This window comes from Amphiura filiformis, chromosome 14 (genome assembly GCF_039555335.1).
Source record: "Amphiura filiformis chromosome 14, Afil_fr2py, whole genome shotgun sequence".
Taxonomy (NCBI): Eukaryota; Metazoa; Echinodermata; class Ophiuroidea; order Amphilepidida; family Amphiuridae; genus Amphiura; species Amphiura filiformis.
The window spans coordinates 31377384-31404565 of record NC_092641.1 but is presented as its reverse complement, the minus strand read 5'-3'; the positions used below and the strand labels follow the sequence as shown (position 1 = coordinate 31404565).

The 27182-nt window shown below is 36.1% G+C and overlaps 2 protein-coding genes across 4 annotated transcripts in view; both read right to left on the bottom strand.

Annotated features, from left to right (window-relative positions):
- Positions 1 to 509: 509 nt before the first annotated feature.
- Positions 510 to 19202, bottom strand: LOC140169960 (uncharacterized). Its single transcript, XM_072193270.1, has 14 exons — positions 17805 to 19202; positions 16622 to 16729; positions 13971 to 14110; positions 11980 to 12048; positions 11192 to 11288; positions 9773 to 9876; positions 8790 to 8877; positions 8102 to 8197; positions 6783 to 7299; positions 5639 to 5744; positions 5240 to 5354; positions 4800 to 4920; positions 3514 to 3686; positions 510 to 2495 (listed from the first exon to the last, which is right to left on the bottom strand). Exons 1-14 carry the CDS (start codon positions 19008 to 19010, stop codon positions 2409 to 2411), a joined length of 3027 nt encoding a protein of 1008 aa, XP_072049371.1. The 5' UTR covers positions 19011 to 19202; the 3' UTR covers positions 510 to 2408.
- Positions 19203 to 23983: 4781 nt separating this feature from the next.
- The window catches only part of LOC140169959 (E3 ubiquitin-protein ligase TTC3-like), a 56483-nt gene continuing 53284 nt past the window's right edge, over positions 23984 to 27182 (bottom strand). For all 3 annotated transcript variants that reach the window (XM_072193267.1, XM_072193268.1, XM_072193269.1), the window contains 4 exons: positions 26571 to 26663; positions 25927 to 25976; positions 24669 to 24819; positions 23984 to 24189 (listed from right to left, as the gene is read on the bottom strand). In XM_072193267.1, coding sequence (XP_072049368.1) covers positions 24696 to 24819; positions 25927 to 25976; positions 26571 to 26663 — 267 coding nt within the window. In that variant the 3' untranslated portion in view covers positions 23984 to 24189; positions 24669 to 24695. The remainder of the gene's footprint in view (positions 24190 to 24668; positions 24820 to 25926; positions 25977 to 26570; positions 26664 to 27182) is intronic.

Here is a 27182-nt window from a genome sequence, read left to right as displayed (position 1 = left end):
GAAGAATGTCCTTCTGATATCAAATAATTTGGATTTTTTGAAATTCGCAATGTAATACTCATTTTATGGCAAATCATTAAAATTGATATTTTTGATATTTAACAGTACTTGAAGTAAACTTTATAAATCTGATGATTTATACTTAAAGTGTATGTAGGTGGGATGAAAAGCCGACGATCAATTGAAAATTTTGACCTTTCAGTATTGAAGATATGGATTTTTTCCCAAAACACCAAAAAAAATAGGTCTTTTGGGAAAAAATCCATATCTTCAATATAAAAGGTCAAAATTTGCAATTGATCGTCGGCTTTTCCTCCCAGCTACATACACTTTAAGAATATGTCATTAGATTTATAACATTTATTTCGAGGACTGTTATATATCAAAAATTTGAAAAATATCAAATTTTAATAATTTGTCATAAAATTTGTATTATATCGTGAATTTCAAAAATTAAAATTATTTGATATCAGAAAGACATGCTTCAGATTCAGAATGCAATTGATACATCTGAGGTGCTCTCATGTCCCACAAAAAATACTGTCGAAACGCCATAAACGCTCATTCTAGATCCCTTAAAGACACAAATTATCGTTTGATTTCAGGGCTTGTGCCGAAATATGCTGGAGGTACACTGTTTGCCCTATATGAGCAACAAACCCCCAAACCAAAATGGTGGATTTACCATAGCATTAGACACCTGGCAATTTTGAGTTGGTACTCTCTGGGTATAATCTCTATAGTGGATTTACCATAGTGTTACACACATGGCAATTTTGAGTAGGTACTCCTTGAGTACAATCTCTTTGGTATACATTACACATCTCAACACAAAATACCATTTGTCTTGAATCTTAAATTAATCAACAATGGCAAAATGTGGCTAAATATCTTTTTAAAGAAATGTATGTACATGGATTTCAAAACTATATTTAAGTTTGGTAGTTTCTGAGTATAGGTTTTAGATGAGGAAAAAATATATGAATATTATTTCATACTTAGTATCTGAGTAATGGTATTTCTTTTAGGAGTAAATAATATTGTAGTTAAATTTGAATAGTTTCTGAGTTCAAACTTTTCTAATAATAAACATGCTTGGACTTGACTAAAACTGCTTTACAGTTTAAGTATATAGTTTCTGAGTAATAATAAGAACAGCAATGGGTTTAAATAATCACCCAGTAAATAAACATCAGCATCAAGCAAAAACACGGTAAATATGCTTAATTTTGAAGACAAAGTACATACAAATCATACCTCCTATATCTTTGCGATTTTTTTCATATGATAAAACACAAAAACAAATCTCAGATTTAGGTACTACCACATTTTTAACAAATTCACGGAGAATGTCGAAAGAGGCTCTCAACAATTTGACAACACTTTCATAGATTAACGACACAAGACCAGTATAGCTACACATTTTAATGATCTAGATATGAAGAAATTGTGAGATAGGCTTTTATGACGGGAGTTCGTAACAATGAGAAATTTTAGTGGGTTCGCCAACGTTTCCACCGGCGAACACGCCAAAAAACTTACTAATAGATATGAAGAGAACAGATGCAAAAGCCGATATATGCAATTTTAAAACTTTTTACTTTTTGAGTTATAAGGCCATCGACATCTGCCCATAATGCTAGGTTTAAATTGACACTCTACATTAAACAATCTAAGGTAACTTTGTAAAATTAGGATCAAAAGTAGCACTTAATTGTGTTCTTTATATTTGATAGAAGTGATGATGTAACAGGATTAACTACCATAGCAATTGGTTGAAACAATTTTTGAATACATCGCCCAGCACTAAAAACAGGTTGCACTTATCACCTGTTAATCTGCATTCATAGATTGAATACAATACTAGTCTTTTCAAAGATACTAACCTTACAGGTGTGAGTGATCAGCATGATATGAATATTCTATAGAATTACTATCCAGGTCTTTATCCCTGTTCTTTGACATCTATGGTTCAATGCAGAGGTACGTCAGGTACTGCATGAACGTACTAGTGCAGTGAGAGAATGATTTCAATCTATTCAACCAGATTAATCCACATACCTGGGAGCAACCAACGTTAATATACTAGTGCAGTATATTAAAAAATTGTTTGAACCAATTACTATGATAGTTACATCATCACTTCTACAGTGAATATTTGCCTATATCTCAAATTTGATATCTGCTTTTGCATATGAACTCGCCATTTTAACACTTGTCAACACAACTTCATAAGTTTGGTGTTCCACAATGTTTTATCAATTTCTTAAAATGACGGTGGGTATCGTTAATAAGCGACAACACTCTATTTCAAACGAAGTGGCGTTATTTATTGTTCAGGTCCCTGGGAAACTGTAACTGACACAGTGGACCATCTTCCACAACAAACAGGTAATATTCACATATGTTTAGAGTGATGGGTATTCATCCGGTAGCAAGGTATAGTGACGGCAGTTAGGACAGGTGCTTTGTTCATTTAGCCATTGCTTGATGCACTGTAAAGAACAAAAGAAATCAATGAAGATGAATGAATTATCAACATTTCACAAATACATTTTAAAGATGGCAGAGCAGAACATTTCTATCATCACTGATTTTAGTGATTTAATCATTTGTTTATTTAGAGCCTGATTGATTGATTTGGTTGATTAATTAAATAGATGGCTATATGCCACGTATTTGGTGTGATCAAGCAAAATCAGTCTGAAGTCAGACACATTCAATTTTTAAGTTTTTACATGATTGTATAAAGTATTTGCAAAACTACATTTTGCAGAAAACCACATTGAAATTGAACATTTAGTTCCAAAGATATGAACAGTTGAAGTGTTTCCAAAACAATATGCAACAAAATAAAGTATTGTCTTTGTTTGGCTATATCTGAAAATCGATATATCTGACTGAGTTCCAACTGATTTTGCCTAATCACATCACATATATTGACACATATACTATAGTATACTCAAAAGGCATAAAAACATCTGTACCCAACAAGTGCAGTGTCTTACACAAGGTACAGAATGTAGGTAATAACAGTTGCTCTTTTTAATGACCCAATTTTTTAAAACTTGTCAACACAACCTTGTAAGTTTGATGTTCCACAATGCTTTATAAATAAATTTGCCTGTAACAGTGGTTAACAGGTTTAGCTGAAATGGACCTAAATGTGTCTCCCTCCTCTTTCCTGGGGAGGCACCAAGGTTGCAGTTGTTTGTGGTTGTCATGAGCATAATGACTCCATAAATATGGTAAAATTTCCAAACACTACATCAACATTATTATCAACCTCTAAGGAAACTACAAATGTAATTGGGCATTCAATTTGAAATCCATATACCCCCTATGGAAGACATGTCCTTAATCTTCCACATAGGGGTTGTAAATTTCAAATGGAGCCACCCATTCAAGCAACCCCATTTGAAATTAACACTCCCTGTGTGGATGATTAAAATCATGTCTTCCCAGGGGGTGTATAGACTTCAACTGGAATAGCCCATTGTCAAATCAACTCACCTCTGCATGAAAGTGATGTCCACACTCCAAAATCTTGATGGTTTCAGGTGTCATTTCCTCATGGCAAATCACACAGGGATCTTCATCATCATCCAGGAAGCCTTTGGTTTTGAATGCAGAGGAGCCACCCAACTCTGAGGACCACTGAAATTTGCCCTGTTGTGCTGCCATTCCTGGTAAGGAGGAATCGGAATGAAATCAAGTTAATCATGCTGCATGCTAGGCATACGCTTCAACATCAAGTTTTAAAATATATCAAGAGCTATCACAAGAACCACTGAACCAATACTAGGCTTGTTTGTACTCATTTTAATGCATTTTTCATGTGGGTTATAAATATGGTCATGAAAATGTACAATTCTGAAACATATGAATATTTTAAAGAAATATGATCCATGTGGTCGGTAGTCGACACCCGCATGAAGAGGATTAAGGACCAGCAAGCATAATATCAAGCAAAATCAGTCTGAAGTCAGACATATTCAGTTTGCAGTTAATTCTTATAGGATTGTAAACAGCATTTGCAAAGCTACATTTTGCAGAAAACCACATTGAATTTGGACAACCAATGCAAAAGATGTGAGCAGTTTAAGAATTTCTAAAACAATAGGAAACAAAAAAAAAGGAAATACTTCCTTTCTTTGACTATATCACAAAATCAATATTTCTGACTTAAAAAGCGCAGTAGCTGATTTTCTTTGATCACATGTCACATATACCACATTATGTACAAATGTTTATTGATATTGTAGGCATGTGATGCTTGATACCGAATTTCTAGTTACATTGGCATGCTCACTTTGAATCATTTTACTTAACACTGAAGTGTCAATTCGTAAAACATGTCCTTATTGCATATTCTACACAAGACTCCAAAAAATATGGACTTTTTGTGCATGCATTTGCAGGGATAGCAAGATAGCGGATTCGTTCAAAGGGCGATTACTGCTTCCTTTAGGCAAATTTTTCTGCAGTGTCTATAAAATGCTAGTTTTATACTGTTACAAAAAGTAAAAATCTAGATATTTCTCTTCCCTGCACATCCAAGATGCCCCCATGGTATGAAAATGGTATTAAATCATTCACAATGCAAGTTTATGAAAAATAATCATTTAAAATGTTTATGAAGTAATTGTACAATGTTTTCTCTTCCTCGCATATTCAAGATGGCCACCATCACCCTACTTGCGACTCAATATTGGAAGTATGATTTTGTGCGTAAGATATGTTAATCCTACCTTGGAGTGCATCAACATTGTAGAAATTGTATCTGATATCAACCCTACCTTGCATTACTCCTTGTACCAGTCTTTGTCCCTGTGGTACCTCACCATTGTTATTCTGCCAGCCTTTGTTGGCACCTGCTCCTGTAGTTGCACCTGCAGTCCCTGCAGCAGCACGCATGGGCTGAAATGAACAACAAAAAGTATGTACATGTAACATAAAATTATGAAATAGAAGATTAAGATCATGTCTTCCATAGTGGTGTATGGATTTCAACTGGAAATTCACTTTGAGCTGCGAAACAGCTTTAATCTGTTACAATAGTATATACGAGGGGGTATCCAAAAAAATCTAGCGCCACCTGTAAAGAAAGTAAACATACTTATGAGACCATTTTTGAACCATAATGCACAATAAGGACCAGTAATAACAGTGACAAAATTTCATCGATATAGCTCCTCGTATGTCATCAAAAACATGGGGTCAAAGGTCAGTGACTTACCGGTTGATGTTTGAGTACTGAAGCTGCTCTCCGTATGATCTCATCCACTGATAGGCCAGAGAGTGATCCATTGTTAGCTTGACGTACCTCCTTGATAGCTTTGGTAAGCTGTACCCTGGAGAAATAGAGGGAGTTTACAACATGGTGATTCCTTTGTTTTCTTTTACTTATATCAATTTAGCTATGCCAGCCAGATCCATGCAGAACAAAATATGGGACAATCAAGTTACCCCCTTGGCGATGACTATGACATTCATGTACAGGTATGAATGACTCGGTGCATATGGGAAGGATAAATATCCTCTTCAGCATTTTTGAAACATCTTGGTTGAAAAAAGTGGTGGGGGCGTTGAATTGAAGGTGAGGCAACTATTTGAGGAAATATGGTAGATGACTTACTGGTTGTGTTGAGGGAAGAGCGACTGCAGTGGGAAGAGAATTCTTTCAAAGTTGGTCCTGGGCTGCTGGGCCACAGGAACTGCTGGAACAGATCCACCTGCTGCTGCTGAAAACAGAGAAGTGTGATGCAAAAATCAGTGCAATGTGGCACAAGTCGTATGGTTCACTTGAGTGTCCCAGGTTAAAGAATAATTACAATTTGATCAGTCAATATTTTATCCAAATAGATGCATAACATACGGTCATGTAGTAGCACATGTTTGTTTTTTACTCTTTAAGTTGTTCATTTTATTTTGTAAATGCAAATTTGGCGAGTGACACCATTTACCAATTCCATCATCATATGTGACGTGTCATGTAAAAAGCAGACACTTTTGGGCAGGATCGTAAATGGAGAAATAGCCAAAAATCTGCCCGGGTAATTTTTTCACAATTTGGGTTTGTTGCGAATTTGTGATGTTATTAATGTTAAAAATAATGTCTGATAGTTTCAGAACGGAATATAACTGGCATCTGGTATTTTTTGAGACATTTTTCAAGGTAATTCCTACTCTCAACATTGTCAATAATATTTTTAAAGGCCGATATCTCAATTTCCAATTTTATATTACCATAACTTACGAACTCATTATCTTCGCTTAGGAATGTCCGATTTCATCGGGGAAAATGGCGTTATGGAGCAAAATATCTCTATATTTAAGATATGTAAAAACCTCAAAATTTATAACCTGCCCAAAAGTGTCTGATTTTGACATGACACATCACATATTTGTGATGCAGCACATCAAAAGGGGGAACTTTGCAGGTTATTCATTATTTTTTAAAACATACAAATGTGGCAAGTGTAATGACATCATTTAACAATTCCATCATCTGTAAAACCTAGCTATTTAAGAAAAACATGAATGAAGAGAAAAAGAGCGTGGTGGATCAAAGAGGTCATTCGATGAAAACCTAAACATTTGCTTTGCTTATGATGTGTACTGCATATATGTGGAGTCCTAGTTAGCACACTCAATCATGTTATAAAATAGTTGCACATCCAAACAAGGAATATTGCCTGACCCTGCTATGCCCCGCTTTTTTTTGATGTGATCAGGGTGTGCATGTCGGCAAGTGAAAAGTTCAGATTTGTAATACATACCTGGATTCGGAGCAGTTGGAGGCTGTTTCACAGGTCTGTTGTTGCCTGGTGTTGCACTAGCACCACTTACACTCTGTGGTCTACTGCTACCCACCGCTCCTAGGCTATTAGCTGTGCTGCTTCCTCCTGCAGGCAAAGTAGAGGGCGCTGTTTGCACCGATGGAAACCCAGGTGGTGACGAATGACCCGGTGTCAATGAAGCCGGAGGCCATGGAGCCTGCTCTTGTAGCGGCACTGTGACTTGTGCAGGGGTGACTTTGGCCGGTCCTTTAGGAGCTTTATCCTCAACAAGTGATACGGGGACTGATATTGGCTGAGATGGGACAGAGTTGGTACTTGTTTGGGAAAGGGTTGGTGAGGGGGATGGGGAAGGGGTGCTGATGGGGGAAGATGTGGATTGAGGGATATGTGGGGGTCGTGTCATGTCTAGTGATGGCCGGATACCAGAAGGTATGTGTGGTGGGATGAACCCTGGACGGGGACCCCCCATGAAGGCACCTGGTGGTGGTAGTGGTGGCTAGAAGAGGAAAAAATACAAGAAATGTTTTGAAATTAGTAATTCCTCAACAAGGATGCAAGATTCAACAGTTGCTGAGTGAAGTACAATCAGGTTCTTCCAGGTGAATCCATACACCTCTATGGAAGACATGACATTAATCTACAATGTCAAATGGAGTCACCCATTCAGGACACCCCTTTTCAAATTCACACTCCATGTGTGGAAGGTTAATGCCATGTCTTCTATAGGGAGTGTATGGATTTCAACTGGAATAGCACATTGAGTTGATACATTGTGTGAGTTTTTAATTGTGTTGTTTAGTATAGTGGACAAGTGGTTTTATGGTGGATAAAACTTGGGGTTGGAATAAATGTGAGAATGCTCACATATTTAAATGGGTTCCAAGTTTTGTTTAAATGCAAAACAAGTTTAAAAGTACAATTTATAATATGTATGTAAAATTGTTTTCATGCATTTGGACACACTTACACACACCCCCTGAATATGGACACAGTTTAGGACTGCGCAAACGCTGACGTCCCGTACTCGTTGGACATACCCAAGGACCTTTTTCACTACTTTTTGTGTGTATAAGTATAAATATGAAATTTGACGTTATATCTCACCTGCAATAGAGGACGTATCTCGCAAATGCATTATACAAGCAATGCGGACGTTTGCAGACCTTGAACTGAGAACGGTCCCCTATTGTAAAGAGGTCCACTGTTTAAATGTGAAATGTCATATGTGTCATCGTTTGCTGGCATTCTCCAGTGCCCCTCCCCCCACACACAGAGTTCAAATTCCAATCTACACTTACCAAGCTTGGCTTTGTAATTGTTGGTACATCTATAGTAGCAAGCTGTGACAGCAGACGACCACTATGAATCTCACGAATCTGGCCCTCATATTTGATCTGCAGAAGATGAAAAAAAAAGAGATAAATGTTATATATATACAAGAAGGAAACCTGCCAGCACAGATACTGTCATATCTAATTTGAACAGCTAAATACCATGCATCAGGCCTCAAAATACTTTTTTTATAATTCAGGGCTACTTTCAGGATTTTGGTGGCTATATACCCATATTCCACATTTACTTCTGAGCCAGAAGCCTCAAAATAGTTTCCTTTCAGGATCTTCTTTCTATTAAAAATCGCCCCCATAATTTATTTTTTGAGGGCTATTTTGGCAATTTTTTTTTGGGGGGGGGGAGCCCTTTAATAGCCCTTGCAGTATCAAATTGTACATAGTACCTAAACCTATAGAGGGTATACACATGCGTAACAAGGACCGGTTGTCCGCACACTACCAGCAAGATTGCATTAAAACACTAACATCACTACTAAGGTGAAACAAAGTACAGTTGTTATGATGTGAGGGTAAGGAAGAGATGATAACATCATGTTGGTTCTGCCTCCTCCCCATTTCAGGTAATGGATGCAGTCCAATGACCTATAACCTCTCCCAACATCAATTATAATCTGCTTCGATATTCCCATCTCACCTTGAGCTGGTCCAATTTTTGTTTGTTTTCAGCGACCGCATTGTGCCACTGGTTAAAACCTTCCTTCATTTTCAAATTGTCCGGTGTCCTGAGAACAAAAACACCATATTAGTTAGACTAAACAATAATGTATATAGATAAATTCAAGATATACATCCAAGATGGTTGAAATCATTCAAAGGTAAGGTGCCCGACCAAAATGGAAGCAAAATAATTAATTAATTGGACTTGATACAGCTACATTATGGTTATGTGCTTCTGTTGAGTGAGGCCCTGTGGCCTTATGAAACAGATCTGTAATGTAGCTGTATCAAGTCCAATTAATTAATTAAACAATAATGTATGATTTCTTTTTCAACTTTCATGTGACATTGAATAGAGGTTTTAATTTGGATGGGCTCAATTCAAATTAAGAATCACCATAATATGTTTGTGAGCATAGGACCTATGGTTAAGGAGTTAGATGACAAATTAAGGTTATTAATTATTTTAAACTGTTGTGATTTGGTAGTTCACAGCATCTTACGAATGGCAGTGAGCTTTGGCAAAAACTGCATTGCTCAATTCATAGCGAGTGTGTAGAAGAATTAAAATATCACAGATATACTTTTATAGGTGCTGCGGTTCTTGAGTTACGTTGTAAAGAGGGCTGAAACAACAACACTTTTGTAAAACGTACATAACTCATTAACAACAATAAATTAAGCAAGTTTGCAAAGTATACGATTTGTAGAATGAACTTTTCCAAAACATCAAGGTGTTATTTTTCAATAATATATTGATCTAGATAATGAAAATCGATTTTTAGGTCGTTTCGACCAACAATACCTCGTCTACCCTTAATACGGTCAAAAGTCAATTTTCAACAAATAAATTTACCATAATCCTGAAGCAGGATGTAGCAAAAGCCTATGAGTTTGCCATCCATGTCCTGTGACCACATCCAGTAGTCTAAATAGGAGCCACTTAAAAATTACTCTTACCTTTGCAGGTTGATTTTAAAATTGTTGAGGTGAAATTCTCCTTCACGTATCCAAGACTCCAGTGCATGTGAACCCATTTTACAGCGTTCCTGCAGCAAAAGGATCTGGGCAGGGAAATATGTAACAAGTTCAAGTATGATGAAAAATACATTACTGGCATGTAATATGATTTTTTTTTTCAAATCAATTTGAATGGTTTAAGGGAAGGGGTATGAACGTTTGGACAGTATTTATTGTGGGACATTGGAGCACATCAGATGATCAGACATATCGAATTGCATTCTGAATACGAAGAATGTCCTTCTGATATCAAATAATTTTGATTTTTTGAAATTCGCAATATAATACACATTTTATGGCAAATCATTAAAAATTGATATTTTTGATATTTAACAGTACTCGAAGTAAACTTTATAAATCTGATGATTTATACTTAAGGCCCATGAAAGTCAATTCCGAGTTTATCGTCCCCTTTTTTTCCAGGTTGGTGAGGTGACTTTTTCATTTTTCATTTTTCATTATTTCATCAGATTTCATTATTGACCTAAAATGTGTGTTGATTTAAAGCCACACTCATACATGTTATTTATAAACATGTTTTTATATGGGTAGGGACTAGAAAAGTTAGAAAAGAACCTGGTTTTGCTTCCTAGTTATGAATTTATGTTTTACAAACAAAAATATGTTTCCAATTGCTAAAACTGGTGAAAACACTGATACTTTGAAAATAATGAATTATATTGGTATTTTTGACAATTTAACGTGGGTGTTTTTGGTTCCAAAAAGTGACGCGGGCGGGGGACGATAAACTCGGAATCGACTTTCATGCGCCTAAAGTGTATGTAGGTGGGATGAAAAGCCGACGATCAATTGAAAATTTTGACCTTTCGTATTGAAGATATGGATTTTTTCCCCAAAACACCAAAACAAATTAGGTCTTTTTGGGGAAGAAATCCATATCTTCAATATAAAAGGTCAAAATTTTCAATTGATCATCGGCGTTTCCTCCCAGCTACATACACTTTAAGAATATATCATTAGATTTATAAAATTTACTTCGAGGACTGTTATATGTCAAAAATTTGAAAAATATCAAATTTTAATAATTCGTCATAAAATTTGTATTATATAGTGAATTTCAAAAAATGAAAATTATTTGATATCAGAAAGACATGCTTCGTATTCAGAATGCAATTCGATACGTCTGAGGTGCTCTCATGTTCCACAAAAAATACTGTTGAAACGCCAGAAACGCTCATTCTAGATCCCTTAATGCCATGGAATTATTTCAATCCATCTTCCACCAATTGGCTCACAGGTTTATGCTAACATAATTAAAATTCCTAAAATAAAAGAAGATCTGAAAGCAACTGATACACACACATTCAATTCATATTTTGACCAATATCAAATATTTACCTCTCCTTCAATTGCTCTTTGTAGAAGTAACTTTTGATTCCTTTCAGAAGCCTGGAATGTCTCCTGAAGTTTCATTTTTTCAGCAACCCATAGATCCCTGTGGAGAATAAGAACAAAATGCATAAGAACATGAGTTATATACCACATAGAGTTATCCGTGTTCTATAAGCTGCATATCCTACCAGCGACTCCTATACCTTGTTTAGGACTTTCAAAAGAAGTACCTGCATGTGCAACCATGACTATTTCAAAATAGCCCGCCAAAGTCATGCAGGTAACTCCGAGGTCGTGCATTGAATTAGTTTGAATGAGGAATACTACGGGAACCAGCGCCTTTTGTTAGAAGTCACGCATGAGTAAAGTGGATAACCTCTATTCATTGCACTGACTGCAGCTGTTTACATTGCGGAAAAAAACCCTGAATTTCACACTCAAGGAGCATGAATCAGTTACTCGGAGTGCCATTTCTCCCGTCACCACCCACACGAAGTTGAGTCACAATATTATGATTAGGATAGCAATACCACTTTGGAGAAGGACAGAAGGAACGATACCATTCACACCAAAAAACTGCACCCCAAAAAATAAAAGGGGGTGTTATGCAGTGTCACCTCATAGGGTTGTACGTACCTCTGCTGAAATATAAAATGTTTAACATGAAAACAAAATGTTTACTAAAATTATTGTTTAAACTTGTAAACATTTTGCAAAAAGAAAATGCAATTCTGTCTGAGTGCTGACATAGTTTGGGGTTGCCCTGGCTACAATGTAATGATAAGCCGACTTACCTGTCCACCTGTGTCTTGCGTTTCAACTCCTCTATCTCACGGTCTTTGATTGCCAATTGATTTTGTAAACTGTAACGATAAACAATATTGAATGAAAGAAAGTTTTAAACCAAATTCTCACGTCTTACTTATAAGAGCAAAAAAAAAAAAAAAAAGAAAAGCGCAGTGAATTATAGTGCGCTACGCACAGCTAGCACAACGCCTAGACGTTGATCCACAAGCCTCAGCACACTTTACAGGTTGTCGCTGACCACTACGGCCCACATCATTCCATAAACCATTAAACAACAATACAGGGACTTTGCTGCTTCAAGAGCGCACACCCTAGACATTCCACAAATAGCCATCGCAACCAGGATCAGCTCCCCGAGTTTCGTACGGGTTACAACGAGACTAGTCACCACCAGGGTTCGAACCCGCAACCTTTCGCACCATAGGGTTTGTCCCCGCACCAACAGGGTTTGTCTCTCAATGAGTATGTGAAAGTCGTTATTGCTTTTTTTACAAGCATATAACCACATTGCATACAGAAAGTACTGTCAATCATCATCAATCGGCTGGCTGCGGAGCAGGTGACTACAAGTTGCTTCCAACTTTTGCAATCCGGGGCCAGAAATATTATTTGGTCTGTTTCACTATCCCCAAGCAGGTGCTGTATATATATATGTAAGAAATACTGATGCACTACTTGCTTAAGGTTGGTCTGAACCATGGAATTATGGAAAACATTTTAGCCTTCTAACTTCTAAATTGTTGATCTAAAGTGTATAAAAGTATACATATTTCGAATGGATTAATTTAAAAATGCTCCATTTTGGAGAAAATCATAAAAAACATTATTTTGACCCAAAAATGTACGTAAACCGTAACTAATTATTTTTTCAGTATAGACATTTTTCTTACTGATTTTCAAAAACTAGGTATGAAAATCTAGGATCCATTTTTTTATTTTTTTGAATTTTGACCATCTTTTAGAAATATTCGATAAAAATGGTTGAAATTTGACTTTTTCAGTCTAATTTAGGCAATACTGGTGTATATTTTTGTTTTGGACAGAAATTTAAAAAAAAAATGAAAAAACAGCTCCTAGAGGAAAAGGAGCTGTACACGATAAGACCAAAATATTACCTTTATTTTCTATAATGAATCTGTTAGCTTAAACGAAAAATTGAAAACATGCACGAAAATTAACACGTTTTAAATCGCCGTTTTGTATCAAAAGTGGCAGTAGACAGCAATCAAACAACCCTTGTTTTCAAATGTGATAATCTTGATTCCTGTAATTCACGCAGCTCGTAGTCGTAATTAAGATACAACTTCCGCGCATATTTTACGAAAATAAATGCAATATTTTCCATAAAAAAAGAGGAATAATTGTTCATCAAGCCGTATGAATTTCCCGGCCGGCCATGTCTTCGGTCACAGAAGTTGTTTTGAAATCTCGCGCGAGATACAGGGCAGGGTGAATTGCATGTGTGTTATTAGTAGCGCACAGGGAAATGCGGTCAGGCTTGTTGCGTTGGGCGCAAGGCAAATATACGCGCCAGTTAGCAACGAGATTGGCAAAATTTCCCGCCATTGACCATGTGGACGATTTCAGATGGAAAAGGGTGAAATACCATATTTAAAATGATAGAAATTTAATAAAAAAATTAAAAACCTAAAATTCTTCAGTTCAAACTTTAAGTACACAGACTAATGAATATAGAATTCAAGAAAACTGGAATTCGTCATTTTTAAAACATGCCATGGTTCAGACCAACCTTAAGAAATACTTATGCAATACTTACTTAATACTTATGCAATATGCAATGCTTACTTAATACTTATGCAATATGCAATGCTTACTTAATACTTATGCAATACTTACTTAATACTTATGCAATACTTACTTAATACTTATGCAATACTTACTTAATACTTATGCAATACTTACTTAATACTTATGCAATACTTACTTAATACTTATGCAATACTTAAGAACTACTCACATATTTTTTTCTGACTCCAATTGTTGTATCTTTGAATCCCTAATTCTTGTGTCTTCTATGACATGAGTCTTCTCAGCTTGCCATTGTTTCAAATCATTCTCATGTTGACGTTTCACATCCGCTAAGGCAACCGTCAGCTCCTGTACACACAATCATCCAAAAGTTGTATTTAAAAAAAAAGCACAACATAATGTATAGTGTGTTATGCACAAGCGTAGACCCAAAAGCCTCGGCACACTTTTCAAGAATTCGGTGACAGCTGTCTCCCAAGACACACCCTCTAATTTCCCTATCATGTGCTATTAAAGGGGATGGTCCGATTTTTCATCTTCTGTTTTCTATCTTACATTGAGGCCTACCATTAAAACAACATGTTTCTCAAATTTGAGTTGTATGTCAGTTTTTATGAAGAAAATGGGGGATGAGGCTGTCAATCGGGTCAAGGACCTTAAGGGTTGTTTTACAATCAGGGTACATTTGGGCTGAGCACCATATTGTGCCCTGTTTCAAATATTAGATTAACTTATGATTAAAAGTTGCCATGCCTAATTATTGGCCCCTATTAGTTCCACCTACAGCCACAAAGAAACTGTTTGAAATGCTTAGCAAATGATGAAAATATACATTTCTGTATGATTTTGGGACAAAATAGCCGTCACATTTGACCTTTGTGAACTTTGCAAATGATATATCACTGCCAGCAATAACATAAAAACATATTTTGACTGTTCAGAAGTAATGTTTGAAACATGATTGTTCAAAATTGAATACCTGAGTGGAAGAAGGGCCCAACTCCAATTGTTTACAAAAATCAGTTAGTCCCAGCATTTTATTGCCAGCAGACTGTTCTTCCTTGTGTGTGAAAGATGAACCAAAATCCACTCTCTAAATAGTCTTCCACGTACACTTAATCATGGTTTTCATGGAAGAAAGGCCCAACTCCATGGAGTTGGGCCCTTCTTCCACAAATATTGGGTTAAAGAGGAATTTTTGTTCATCCATGAAATCTGCTTTTCACTACAATAAACTTTCTTGCTAACATATTACATGCTTCTACTTGTGCAATTAATGGATAATACTAGTTATTTATAACACATCTGCTTACGGAACTGGTACTTGCAGTATATTAGTGGAAGAAGGGCCCAACTCCAGCTCGTATTAAGACCTGTACCGTTGCCATGGAAACATCATATATAATTTCGAATGTATGTAATAATGTATGCTCATGTATTAAAGGTCCCCTGAAGATGAAAACATTCTGTCTATAAAACTTTTCCAAATATAAAGTTTTTTCTTAATATCTCAAAAACAGTTTTGATGGAGTTGGGCCCTTCTTCCCCTCAGGTATTCAATTGAGAACCATGTAAGATTGCGACCGTTTCATTAATTGTACCATTTCTTCAAATTTATGTTGAAAATTCCGTCAAAAAATGTCCTCTCCGAATACAAGCTTGTAATCCATAGTTAAAATTGACCCAAGACTAAAATTATATTTTCTTGAAAAACACTAATATATATCCTACAAACTCATAATAAACACTTAGTCCACTTACACTTAGTTTCCATGTATCACATGTTTGAAAGTTGGAAGTCAGGTTTCCGTCAAAATGTGTCCTCTCAGAAAAATTGGGTATACAGAAACATGTACATCAAAAACATGTTTCTGGCACAACTTGAAACTCTGAACACTTGACGCCTAAAATTTTTACAGATTTCCTATTTGACCCATCTACAACACAAAAACAAATAAATTGAGGAAAAACTAGACACTTCATTTTTCACCCCCAGTGAGACAATTTGTGTACCCTGATTGTAAAACAACCCTTAAAGTGCAACATAATGCGTAAAAGAACATTTTCACATGTTTTTATTTTTGTGGTTGCAGTGTTGAGGGTGAAAAGCGCACAAATTAATGTGCCATGAAAAATTCCACTTTTATAGTATTTATTAGTCCAGACAATTTTAAATCCTTTTAAAATATGTTTCAAAATTCTTAAACGATTGTAATTTACTTTAATTGGATTAGATTTAATTTGCTAGATAAATGGCGCAATACAAATACTTATCTATTATTATTATTATTATTTTATTATAATGAACTAACATACCCTGCAAGGCTGTATTTGTGGCAAAATCAAAGATTTTTAATAAAAAAGATGTGTCCCATCGTTTTCTTCATCATAAAATGAAAATATTACTCAAATTGTGTATGTTTGTTCACACAAGATGCACATGATGTTCAAAACACATCAAACAGATCAACCTCAGTAACGATCTCTGGACTGATAAACACACTGGCAATAAAGGCGCTGGAGATAGCCGTTTCCTTTGTTTTGTTCAGCTTACAATTAAAAGGGGACATCTCTGACAGTGAAAACTATCAGTGTATGAAAAAAAATCTTATTAACAATGGAATCAGGGATTAAGCTTTAAGGCGTGTGAGCGCGACTGCACACCTTAAATCGCCTGTCTGAGTGTGATTTATAGCACACCTCAATTCCTAAACTTCTTACCGAGTGCAATGTAGTAACACACCTGACAGCACACCTTAACATTTCCAGAAGTGAGATCTGTAGCACACCTGTTTATTTTCAAAACTCAACCCCTGTGGAAATGTTGCTTCAAGCTTAACCTTCTTTATTGTGACCTACCTTTTCTTTGGCATCCTTCTTTTCAAACATCTCTTTCATGGCATTCATATCGCTGCTACTGGTCCTCTGTAGATGCATGTACTTCTGCATCGCATCTCTCAAGCTTCCCTGTTAACAGAGGAGATAAACGAGTATTAAATTTGGCGGTAGTTGGTGGATGCATTTATACAAAGTAGGTGATGGCGAGTCCAACTGTACATCAACATACACCACCATTCCAAGGAAAAGCACCTAACCCTAACACTCCAGGGGCTTTTTGGCGATGGGAAGGGAAAGGAAGGAATAAAGAGAGAAAAGAAAGTAAGTTGTTTGCTCTGGTCGGGATTCGAACCCGAGACCCCTCGCATGCCAAGCACTAGGTCGGCGACACTTTGCCTCAGGTCTTGGGCTTTGCTGGCCAGCAAAACCGTGCCTATATATCACCTAGGGCAATTGCATCATCACACACGTACGAACAGCGCATACATCAAGTAGTATTTTGTAGTACCTGGGCATATTAGGGTTAAAAGAGTGCTAACAGAGATGTAAATGGGCAACAGATCTATTTCCTGACAATTTGATCTGGGCTTGTCCAGGTGGCCAAGTGCTTACATGCAGAAGTGGAACATTAATGGGGAGGGGGGCTCCTCTGGGAATAGGTTATGGCAGAGATTAAAAGCATATCATGTCCCCCTAAAATTATTTTAAATTTCGGGCTTTTTTTTTTTTTATGGCCCCATTTCCAAAATTCTAGAGGATTTACATCTCAGTGCAAACAGTGGACGTGAAAGGTAATCCAATTGAACCACTTAGAAAAATGCAAAAGTAAGGCCAAACATATAAACCTATGTCTCAAAGCCGCCATGTGCGTTCATTTTTCTTAGCCCATCCATGTCAGCAGAAACAGCAAATTCCTTTTTTTGTAATTCTTTTTTTAGTTTTTTGCCATTAAATCATGAAATTCTGAGACATATTTGGAAGAAAATTTACTTCATTTGATACTTGCATTGATTAAGTATAGAACAATTGATGTTTGTACTTCAATTGTGGAAATCAACCAATTTCATGCTGTGTACTTTCGAACACTCGAAAATGAAAATGACATCATAATTCAAAATAAGTTTTTAAAAATCTAAAAAACATTATTCTCATTTTACATCACAAAACAAAATAAACAAATATCAAATTCTGCAATTACGCTTACCTGCAGTCTTTCCTTGATAACTTTCAGCTCTTCAAACTCCATAAACGGCTCCGTGTTCATACCGCATGTACGCACTTTCAACACAAAAGTCTGTGTCATCATGCTCTTCATGTTCTTACGATTCTCTTGAAAATTTTTGCAAGCATTGTGCACGATTTTGTAACGTGCTACGAGTTTCTGGTATTCAATCGCCGACACTGTGACATCCTCACTCGACGGGGCCACATTCCCCACCAAGTCGAGCTTCGGATCTAATTTCACAGAGGGCGCTTTGTCACGTATATCTACTTCAATCATGGGTGACTTTCTATCCAGACTATCAATAGTCGGCACATTATCCTTTTCGATAATTTTGTTCTCCCCAGTTTCACCCGGCAATTTTTCCACTGCGCTAGTATCCATTCCATCGGAAAAATCCTTCACAACTACTTTCTCCGTAGAAATGCTGTTATCTTTCATAGATTGTATTGCATCAGTTTTTGATTGTGTTTCGGAACCACCAACAGTTGTGGCTGTTGACTGTTCTGATTGTGTAACATGTGTTGTTGTTGTGGTGGTGATTGTTGTCATCCCCCCTATTTGACCCCCATTCGTCGCTGGTAACTTGTGAGAGCTACCGGCAACGATATTGATATTGTTCATAGCGGATGTAACAACATCCGCATTTTGACTAGTTCCAGTACCGTTTTGTAAACTTTTTTTATTATCACTACTTATATTTGATGACGGCATGCTGCCTAGTCCCGAATCAAACGTCGGCAGTGACGATATGTCCACAGATACAGACTTAACGCCTAGTCCGTGAGGACTAGTGCCACTTTTTGTAGAAAATGGCTCTAGACGATTCAACGACTGCAAAGATTCAGAAGCATTCAGCTGCTGAGATTTAAGCACACGGTCAAGTTCCTGATCCAAATCCTGATTCTTAGGCCACACTGACCCACTGTCCGGCTCGACAACAATGGCAGATTTGCTATCGTCACTTCCGACGGATTGCTTCAAGCTTATATCATCAATATCGTCCATTGAGGCGATGCCGCTACTGGGAGGTATATCAAAACTGTCCAGTGCATCAACACCTCCGGCATGTGAAGAGTTTGTAACCTTTGACCCGACAGGGTCACTTGCTACACTGGGAAAGTGTCCAGGAGCCATGTGTGGCGGAGATGGATTAGCATCCCCAAAAGTTACGGGCCCCTTCCCCATGGGAGCACCAAAACCTAGCCCCGTAATGGGCGGTGGCGGTAGTCCTAATTGTTGCAGGCGACTGTTTCTTTCTGTAAACACTTCGTGACATTTCACAGCATCTTTTGCCAAGCTCACATGATCCTCCAGCACAAAAAAGTCCTTGGATTGGAGCAGGAATTTACGTAGTCCTCCGTAGCGAGATATCACTGGCTGCGCTCGGGCAGCTTGTCAAGTTCCATTTCAGGCGGGGGTCATTGTATGCGTCACAGGACCAAGTCTTTCAAACAGGTCCGATAGATGACTGCAAAATCAGGAGGAAGAAAAAAACTTTAATATTTGTTAAACTTCTTAGAAATTCACGAGGTAATGGTACAGATTTATTTGCATATTCGTGAGTAAATTGTGAAGAGAAAATAACATGCTTCCACACATGTACGCACCCACCCCACATACACATAGAAAATGCATTAAAACCTGACACAATTGATCAATAATATTGAGGTGCAGTGTGCCTATTCTCGGCCCAGACCATGTGGCATGTGTGGCGAATATATAGGTCAAAGGTCGATGACATCAGGTAGCGGCAGCCAATCACATGAGTCCTTGTTTCTGCTGTATTACAGACGGTTTGTTAGGAACGACAGAAATGACTGTGAAGGAGATTAACAATTGGGAAAATATACAAGAGAAATATACATACTGTGTTATATATGCTGAAGGTGAGTGTCTTAAGGGCTGGGGTATGAGCGTTTGGACAGTATTTATTTTGGGACATTAGAGCACATCAGACATATCGAATTGCATTCTGAATACGAAGAATGTCATTCTGATATCAAATAATTTTGATTTTTGAAATTCGCAATTTAATACAAATTTTATGGCAAATCATTAAAAATTGATATTTTTGATATTTAACAGTACTTGAAGTAAACTTAATAAATCTGATGATTAATACTTAAAGTGTATGTAGGTGGGATGAAAAGCCGACGATCAATTGAAAATTTTGACCTTTCGTATTGAAGATATGGATTTTTTTCCCAAAACACCAAAAAAATTAGGTCTTTTGGGAAAAAATCCATATCTTCAATATGAAAGGTCAAAATTTTCAATTGACCGTCGGCTTTTCCTCCCTGCTACATACACTTTAAGAATATATCATTAGATTTATATAATTTACTTCGAGGACTGTTATATATCAAAATTTGAAAAATATCAAATTTTTATAATTTGTCATAAAATTTGTATTATATTGTGATTTTTAAAAATGAAAATTATTTGATATCAGAAAGACATGCTTCAGATTCAGAATGCAATTCGATAGGTCTGAGGTGCTCTCATGTCCCACAAAAAATACTGTCGAAACGCATATAAACGCTCATTTTAGATCCCTTAAAGGAAGGTGACCTGATATATTTGGAAAATCGAATTTTGTCCCTTTCAAACATTCATGCAAAAATAACACGTAAATGTTCCTTGTAAATGTGACTAATTCCTTATGGAATTACTGACATTTTATACAGCATGATTTTGGCAGTCTACAGTGTTTTTATTAACGATAATCATCATGATCATGTAATAAATTGATATCAAATGAGAGATCCTATTTTTCTCATTAACATACTGAAATTAGGGGTTCCAAATCAGTGTATTTCCGAAGATTTGATCAAAAAACTGTTGAATTAGTCTCAAATGTGATATACCACATTTGAGACTAATTTGACAGTTTTTTGATGATTTCTCCAGAAATATACCGATTTGGAACGCCCAATTTCAATATGTTAATGAGAAAAATATGAGCTTTCACCTGATATCAAAATCTGCATTTTGATGGGTAAAGTGGGGGGATGAGGTTGTCAATCAGGTTACCCACCTTTAATGTGCACTTTATACATCAAGCTTTGAAGAACAAACCTTGCACTACACAAATTGAATACAATAATTGTCACTGGTTCCATTATTCACAACATTTGGTTTATCCTTTATGTAAGCATACACAACATTAGTCTATTGCCAAGACTTCATTGAGGGATTAGACAGCTTGATTCCGAAAGCTGTATAATCCCTGTCTTTATTCAAGGCTACAGATAATTCTTAGTATGCTTACATGAAGGTAATATCCATCATTTCAGACTAAATAAAGCGAAACGCTTATTATTTGCCGACAGGTTTATCAGTACACCGCTGACTTTTTCAAAGCTGTTGTTGTTGTTGTTAACAGCTGACTGATAAGCAGTTATGTCACTTCCGGTCGTGGTCCAACATAACTTCGCGCCAGTGAGCTGTTGGATCACAACACCACCTGCTTTAAGATAGTCAGTGGTTCACTGATTAAACTCTCAGCAAAAATAAGTTTTTCGCTTGGCTTTGACACTTTTATTTAGTCTACAATATTACAAAATCTGTTGAAAAGGTTTCAACATCATTTCTGTAATTCCTCATTGTTTTACGTCAAAACATAATTATACAAATTAAATAACTGTTAAAAAAAAAAATCTAGCTGCTCAAGTCATACACATCAAAATGAGAAAGTGTACACTTTTGGGTGGTTATGATTTTTTTACTTTTTGAATTGCAATAATTACATCTCTCTGATTTTGAATGTTTTTCCACAAGGTATCAAACTGTCAGTGGCTGACAATATTTTTCACACATTCATATCAATTTCACTGCTCAATGTGCTATTTCAGTTGAAATCCATACACCCCTATATAGAAGACATGATCTTAATCTTCCACACACGGGGTGTGAATTTCAAATAGACTCACCCATTCAGGTAACCCATTTCAAATTCACACTGTGTGTGTGGAAGATTAAGGTCATGTCTTTCGTATGGGGTGTATGGCAACTGGACTAGTCCATTATTACTCTCATCAAAGTAGGGTGACCTTTCTTCCTGCGCATTCTTTACTATTTAAGTGTGTTTTATTTTTTTCATTACTTACAATAAAAGCGCAATCTTCTGACTCTTCTCCTCGTCTGTTTCCGTTATCTTGGCTGTATCAGCAAACGACTGCCCGTCTTTGAGCGTCTGGGAGAAACTCGGCGGCAAGGAACGCTCAAAATTGGATGCCTGCTCCCTCAGATGTTGAGGGACCGCAAAAGGAGACTCTTGGTGAAAATTTGGAGTGTAATGTGGACTGAAAAGGAAACATGGAATCATCACAAAGTTAACATACAATCATTACAATGTAAGAGGTATGGTAAGTGTATGCGAGAGAGTCTAGGACTATGTTCAATTAACTCAGAAAATGAATTGTTGTTTATAAATGTCATGGCAGGAAAACAAATTTCTTTGGGTTTTTTTTTCAGCAGCAACAAATTTCTAAATTCAATATCATCTTATTTCAGCTTGAAAAGTTGGGATACATGGTTCACCACATATTTTAAACAAACCATAACTGGTGCCTGATATGAAGGATTTTTGTTTTTGAAATTTTACCAATTTGATACATTTATTCAAAATGAGAATTCCTTAGCAAGAAAATCTTTTTAGGTCCAGCAATATGAATAAATATATATTTTTGTGATATCTGGAAACATGTTTTCAAATTAAACTGCCATGTCTAACATAATAATTGCACTCAGTGTGGTGTTTCAAAAATGTGCATGCTGGTAGATGCCATTTATGTTAATTGTATTTCCGAACAAAAAAAAAGGCACTTGTATGTAAAAACTTACTGCTTCTTAGCTTCAGGAGATATAACATCGTCTGATGTCATCAAGCTACGCTGCCCATCATCAACAAACTGAAGTTGGATGTTCAAATCTGTTGCAGCCTATAAAATAAATGCAAATGTTTTATTATTTAAAGAGTTTGATTAGGATCTTAACATTCTGATTCCACAAAAGATTTTTCTACATAGTGGTTATAAACTAATTATTTGGAAAAATTAGATCCATAATTTTCTGGAATTGGGACTAGTCCATCTTCAATTGGTGAACGTTAGAATGTCCAAAGTGCAGCACAATGCACATTTAAATAACGCATTTGCACATTGCATGATTTTTTTTTACTGCTGTCAGTAGTCTTTAACTCTCTAGCAATAAGTCCATTTTTGCCTTTTCAAGTTTTACAGGAGAAAATCTAAGTTATGCTTTAAAATGTTCAATTCTTCAAGAGACGGAACTGTTCTGATTTGGAAATGAGTGCTTATTGGGTTATTAATAATAACAAGAATTAGGATTATAACTTGGTATTAATTGTGTTTATTTTGGGTATGCAGACTTCTGACCATTCCACAATACTCCAAATCTCTTATCAAGTATCTTAATATATTGTGTCCATTTTAAAATATACACATTCAATCTTACCTTGGACTTCTTCTTTTTAGACTTTGTCTTGGATGGCTTGGATTTTTTCTGTAAAATGGGAAAAAAAAATCAGTTTTAGCCACCTAAATAAAACATGTGACTAATAATTTGAAACATTTACAACATTATTTTGTAAGAGGTGTGGTTATTAATGTCTTGAAAGTTGCCAAATATTGCGTGTACTTCATTGCCAAAAAATTGTACCATTTTACTTTCTGAAAGTTTCATAATACTGCCGTGCTAAGAAATGTGGTATAATTAGCTCATTTTGGAATTTTTTTTCCACTGGTGATGTAATAATCCTGTGTCCATTTTGACAATCTTTTTATTCATAGGAAGTTTTAGATATGTAACAATTTTCCCTATATTTGATCTTGTATCAGAAGCATTGCATCGAGCATAATTATTCATGCACTTGTACAAGTTACCCATGGGGCTATTCCAGTTGAAATCCACACTACCCCTGTGGAAGATTCTGGAAATACTTTCCACAGAGGGAGTATGTTTTTCAAATGTAGTTGGTCAGAGTTAATCATTTTGAAACCCATACTCCCCCGTATTGTGGCTTTCCTCCTGTGGTAGACTTTAGCTAAATCTTCCACATGGGTAATGTGGTTTTTAAATGGAATAGCCCAGAGTAGAGAACTAACACTAGGTTGACTCCACTACATAAGACTTACAGCAGCAGCACTGTTATCCTCCATATCGTCTCTCTTCAGTACGTAAGCAGCATCCGGTATAACAATGGGCAGATCATCATCATCCAGAATGTCATCTATATCCGAGAGGTTCTGCTCTTGCGAATCATCTCCATCCTGAGAGACGGTGCCGCCTTCTTCTTGACGACTGGATACCGAAGAGGTGGTGTCGTCATCTCTTCTTTCAACTGGAATCAACAACGAGAAATAGATTTCAAATTGAATACCAAACAAAAGCAACAAAACATATAGCCAGTGGGGAAGCTTGGATCCACTGAATTGGGATTCAAGCCTGGACATTTTGGTTACCAGTGCTCTACCACATCAGTGCACATTATCTATAGATGAGGTGAAGGTACTACTTTTAGGAACTGGTCTATATCTACATGATTGTGATAACATCATATTGTCACAGGATTCGATTGTCCTGCTTTTTTGCCAAATAAGTAGTCTTCCCTCCTAGCTGAGCTATCTTCCTGACCTTTGACCCCTTACCTCTTCTAGGCATCTTAAGTTCTTCTGCTACATCATCCTGTGATGAAGACACACTATCAAATCTATCCACGTCTCCCTGACCTATGACCCATGATAAGTTCTTTGGCTACATCACTGTAATGAGGACACACAACCATCTCTCTTTCCATCTCCCTGACCTTTGACCCCTTACCTCTTCTAGGCATCTTTAGTTCTTCAGCTACATCACTCTGAGATGATGACACACTATCAACTCTATCCCGTTATCTCCTTGTCCTTTCTCTGGATTTTTCTTGGCCTCCTGTTTCTTTTGTTTCTTCTTGTCTTGCTTGCTCTTGTTTTTGCTATGAACACACACAAAAGAAATAATGTAAAATAAATAAAAACATTTTTATTTAACTTATTCAATTCCATAATTTTTGCGCTTGAACAGGCAGCTGCAAATGTTTAACCCTGTGAAAAATATTTATTACACATACATGTAGAATTTTTTTATTTAATGTGAAAATATTTGGAAAACAAATTAAACACCCACTAAACATCCAGAATTGATAAAATCACACAAAATTAATCCAACAAAAATAACCTACTATTATAGTATACAGGTAATTTTACTATAGAAAAATCATCTAAACAGAATGCCTTTTGATTGCTTTCAGACCCAAATAATATTTTTCACACATTTGCCCACCAAATGTATCTGACCTGGAATACAGTCTAATCTATGTATTTCACTATCTGTTGAAAATACATGAACATGATCAAATAGTTTGTAGGCATACATGTATATCCAAAATGCATGATCACACAATGTTTACAAAATTAATGTATATTTTGTAAATCTTATTTTCAATACCACCATACAGGATGAAATGAAAATTATAGGCAAATAATAACCAACCTTTAATCAGCAACAAAAAAAACCCTGAATAATGAGAAATTCAAATCATTTTACTTCACACTTATATAGCATAGATTTAAATCTGCTTAGAGTAGCAATACATGGCTAGGCTCTATATGCATGAGTGTTATCAACTAAGTCACATACGTTCTGTATTGCAAGAGTTATCCACTGATTAGAATGTACATGGTAACTGGGGGAAATTCCCATTGCACAATCATTATATGATTGGGCAATAGGAAATGCCATTCTAAATTTACTTTTCATGTAAGTCAACTTCTGTCATAGTTCTTTCATTGTAGGTGAAAGGGGTTTCACGGTACAGTGGTTTTGAATATAATTATCCAAAGTAGACTGCATTTTGCAAATTCTTTAATATAACAAAGCTAACCTAACTACTGGGTTTATACCTGGGTGCATAGTTGGTTCTAAAATATTTTCAAAGATATGAGGTGGGCTTAGATCCGCACATGGGCTTGTATCCATGTGGGCTTATAACCATACCTATAAGCATACTTAATAGCAACTTATATAAATATTGGCTACTTACCCTTTGGTTTTGACCTTTTCCTTTTCTTTCTTTGCCTGATCACTTTTGGCCTGGATGAGGAGTAAAAAGAAAAAAAATGAGTTAAATACAAACTTTTACTGTACCACAATGTTACAGGGAGGCAAATTCTTCATAAAATAAATACACACAAAAAATCTTGTTACACTTAAGGGCTTGGTCACCCACTTTGGCACAGTATTTTTCTGTGGGACCTGGGAGCACATCAGACATATCAAATTGCATTCTGAATATGAGGAATGTCCTTCTGATATCAACTAATTTAGATTTTTTTAAATTCGCGATATAATACAAATTCTATGGCAAATTATTAAAAATTGAAATTTTTAACATATAACAATCCTAGAATTTTCATGAAGGAAGACTGGTATGTTCCTGAAGGTTATCCAGGTATAATCACAAATTAATAGGAAATTATTAATCTAATTAATCATCTAAATGTTTATCCTGGTGCATCTTCAGGTCTCCACTTCTAAGCATACACCATTTTCTCTTCATTATAAGCACAACATAAATTACATGTTTCTAGTAACTGCACACCGCCTCATTACAAGCGAGATGTTTCTACTGAGAATGTCTCTCTGTATGTTGCTGCTGAATAGAAACATGCTCAAGTGTCCACTTACCTCCACTTTTGGCAATCCATCAGAGCCATAGATGGTGAGAGAGATGACCTCACCTAGGCAATCAGGAGTGTTGCAATGCTTGTTGATAACATCCTGAAAATTGAACGCAGAAAAATATTGGTATTATATTCATTCCTATCCTGATGGCTTTAGTTGAGGCTTTATTACATGTACATTATAGCTGCATAAAGCCTCATCCTGGCTTGCTCTAGATCAATGTCTTAACTTTGATGTGCAAGGGTATTTTCATGTTTAAATGTATCTAACACACACGAGAGGGATAGTGCACAGCCCACCCACATTGCTTAGTTTAATCCTAACATCACAAAAGTTTCTCTGTGGCTCTATCCTTCCACCTATGCATTTACAAACTGGGGTTATTGCTAGTTTCACAAACTGCAACACACAAATAATAATGTTCCTAATTTTATTGATTGATTGAATTTATCTGATTTAACAACATTAAAAGATAACAATATTGCACAAAATTGTATACATCTTTTAAAATTTTATAAATCTTTTTAAAAAAAAAGTACATTATAAAAAATACATTAAAAAACTAAAAAGATTACAATTCCAAATAAAATATTGTTGCCAGGATCACCCATGAAA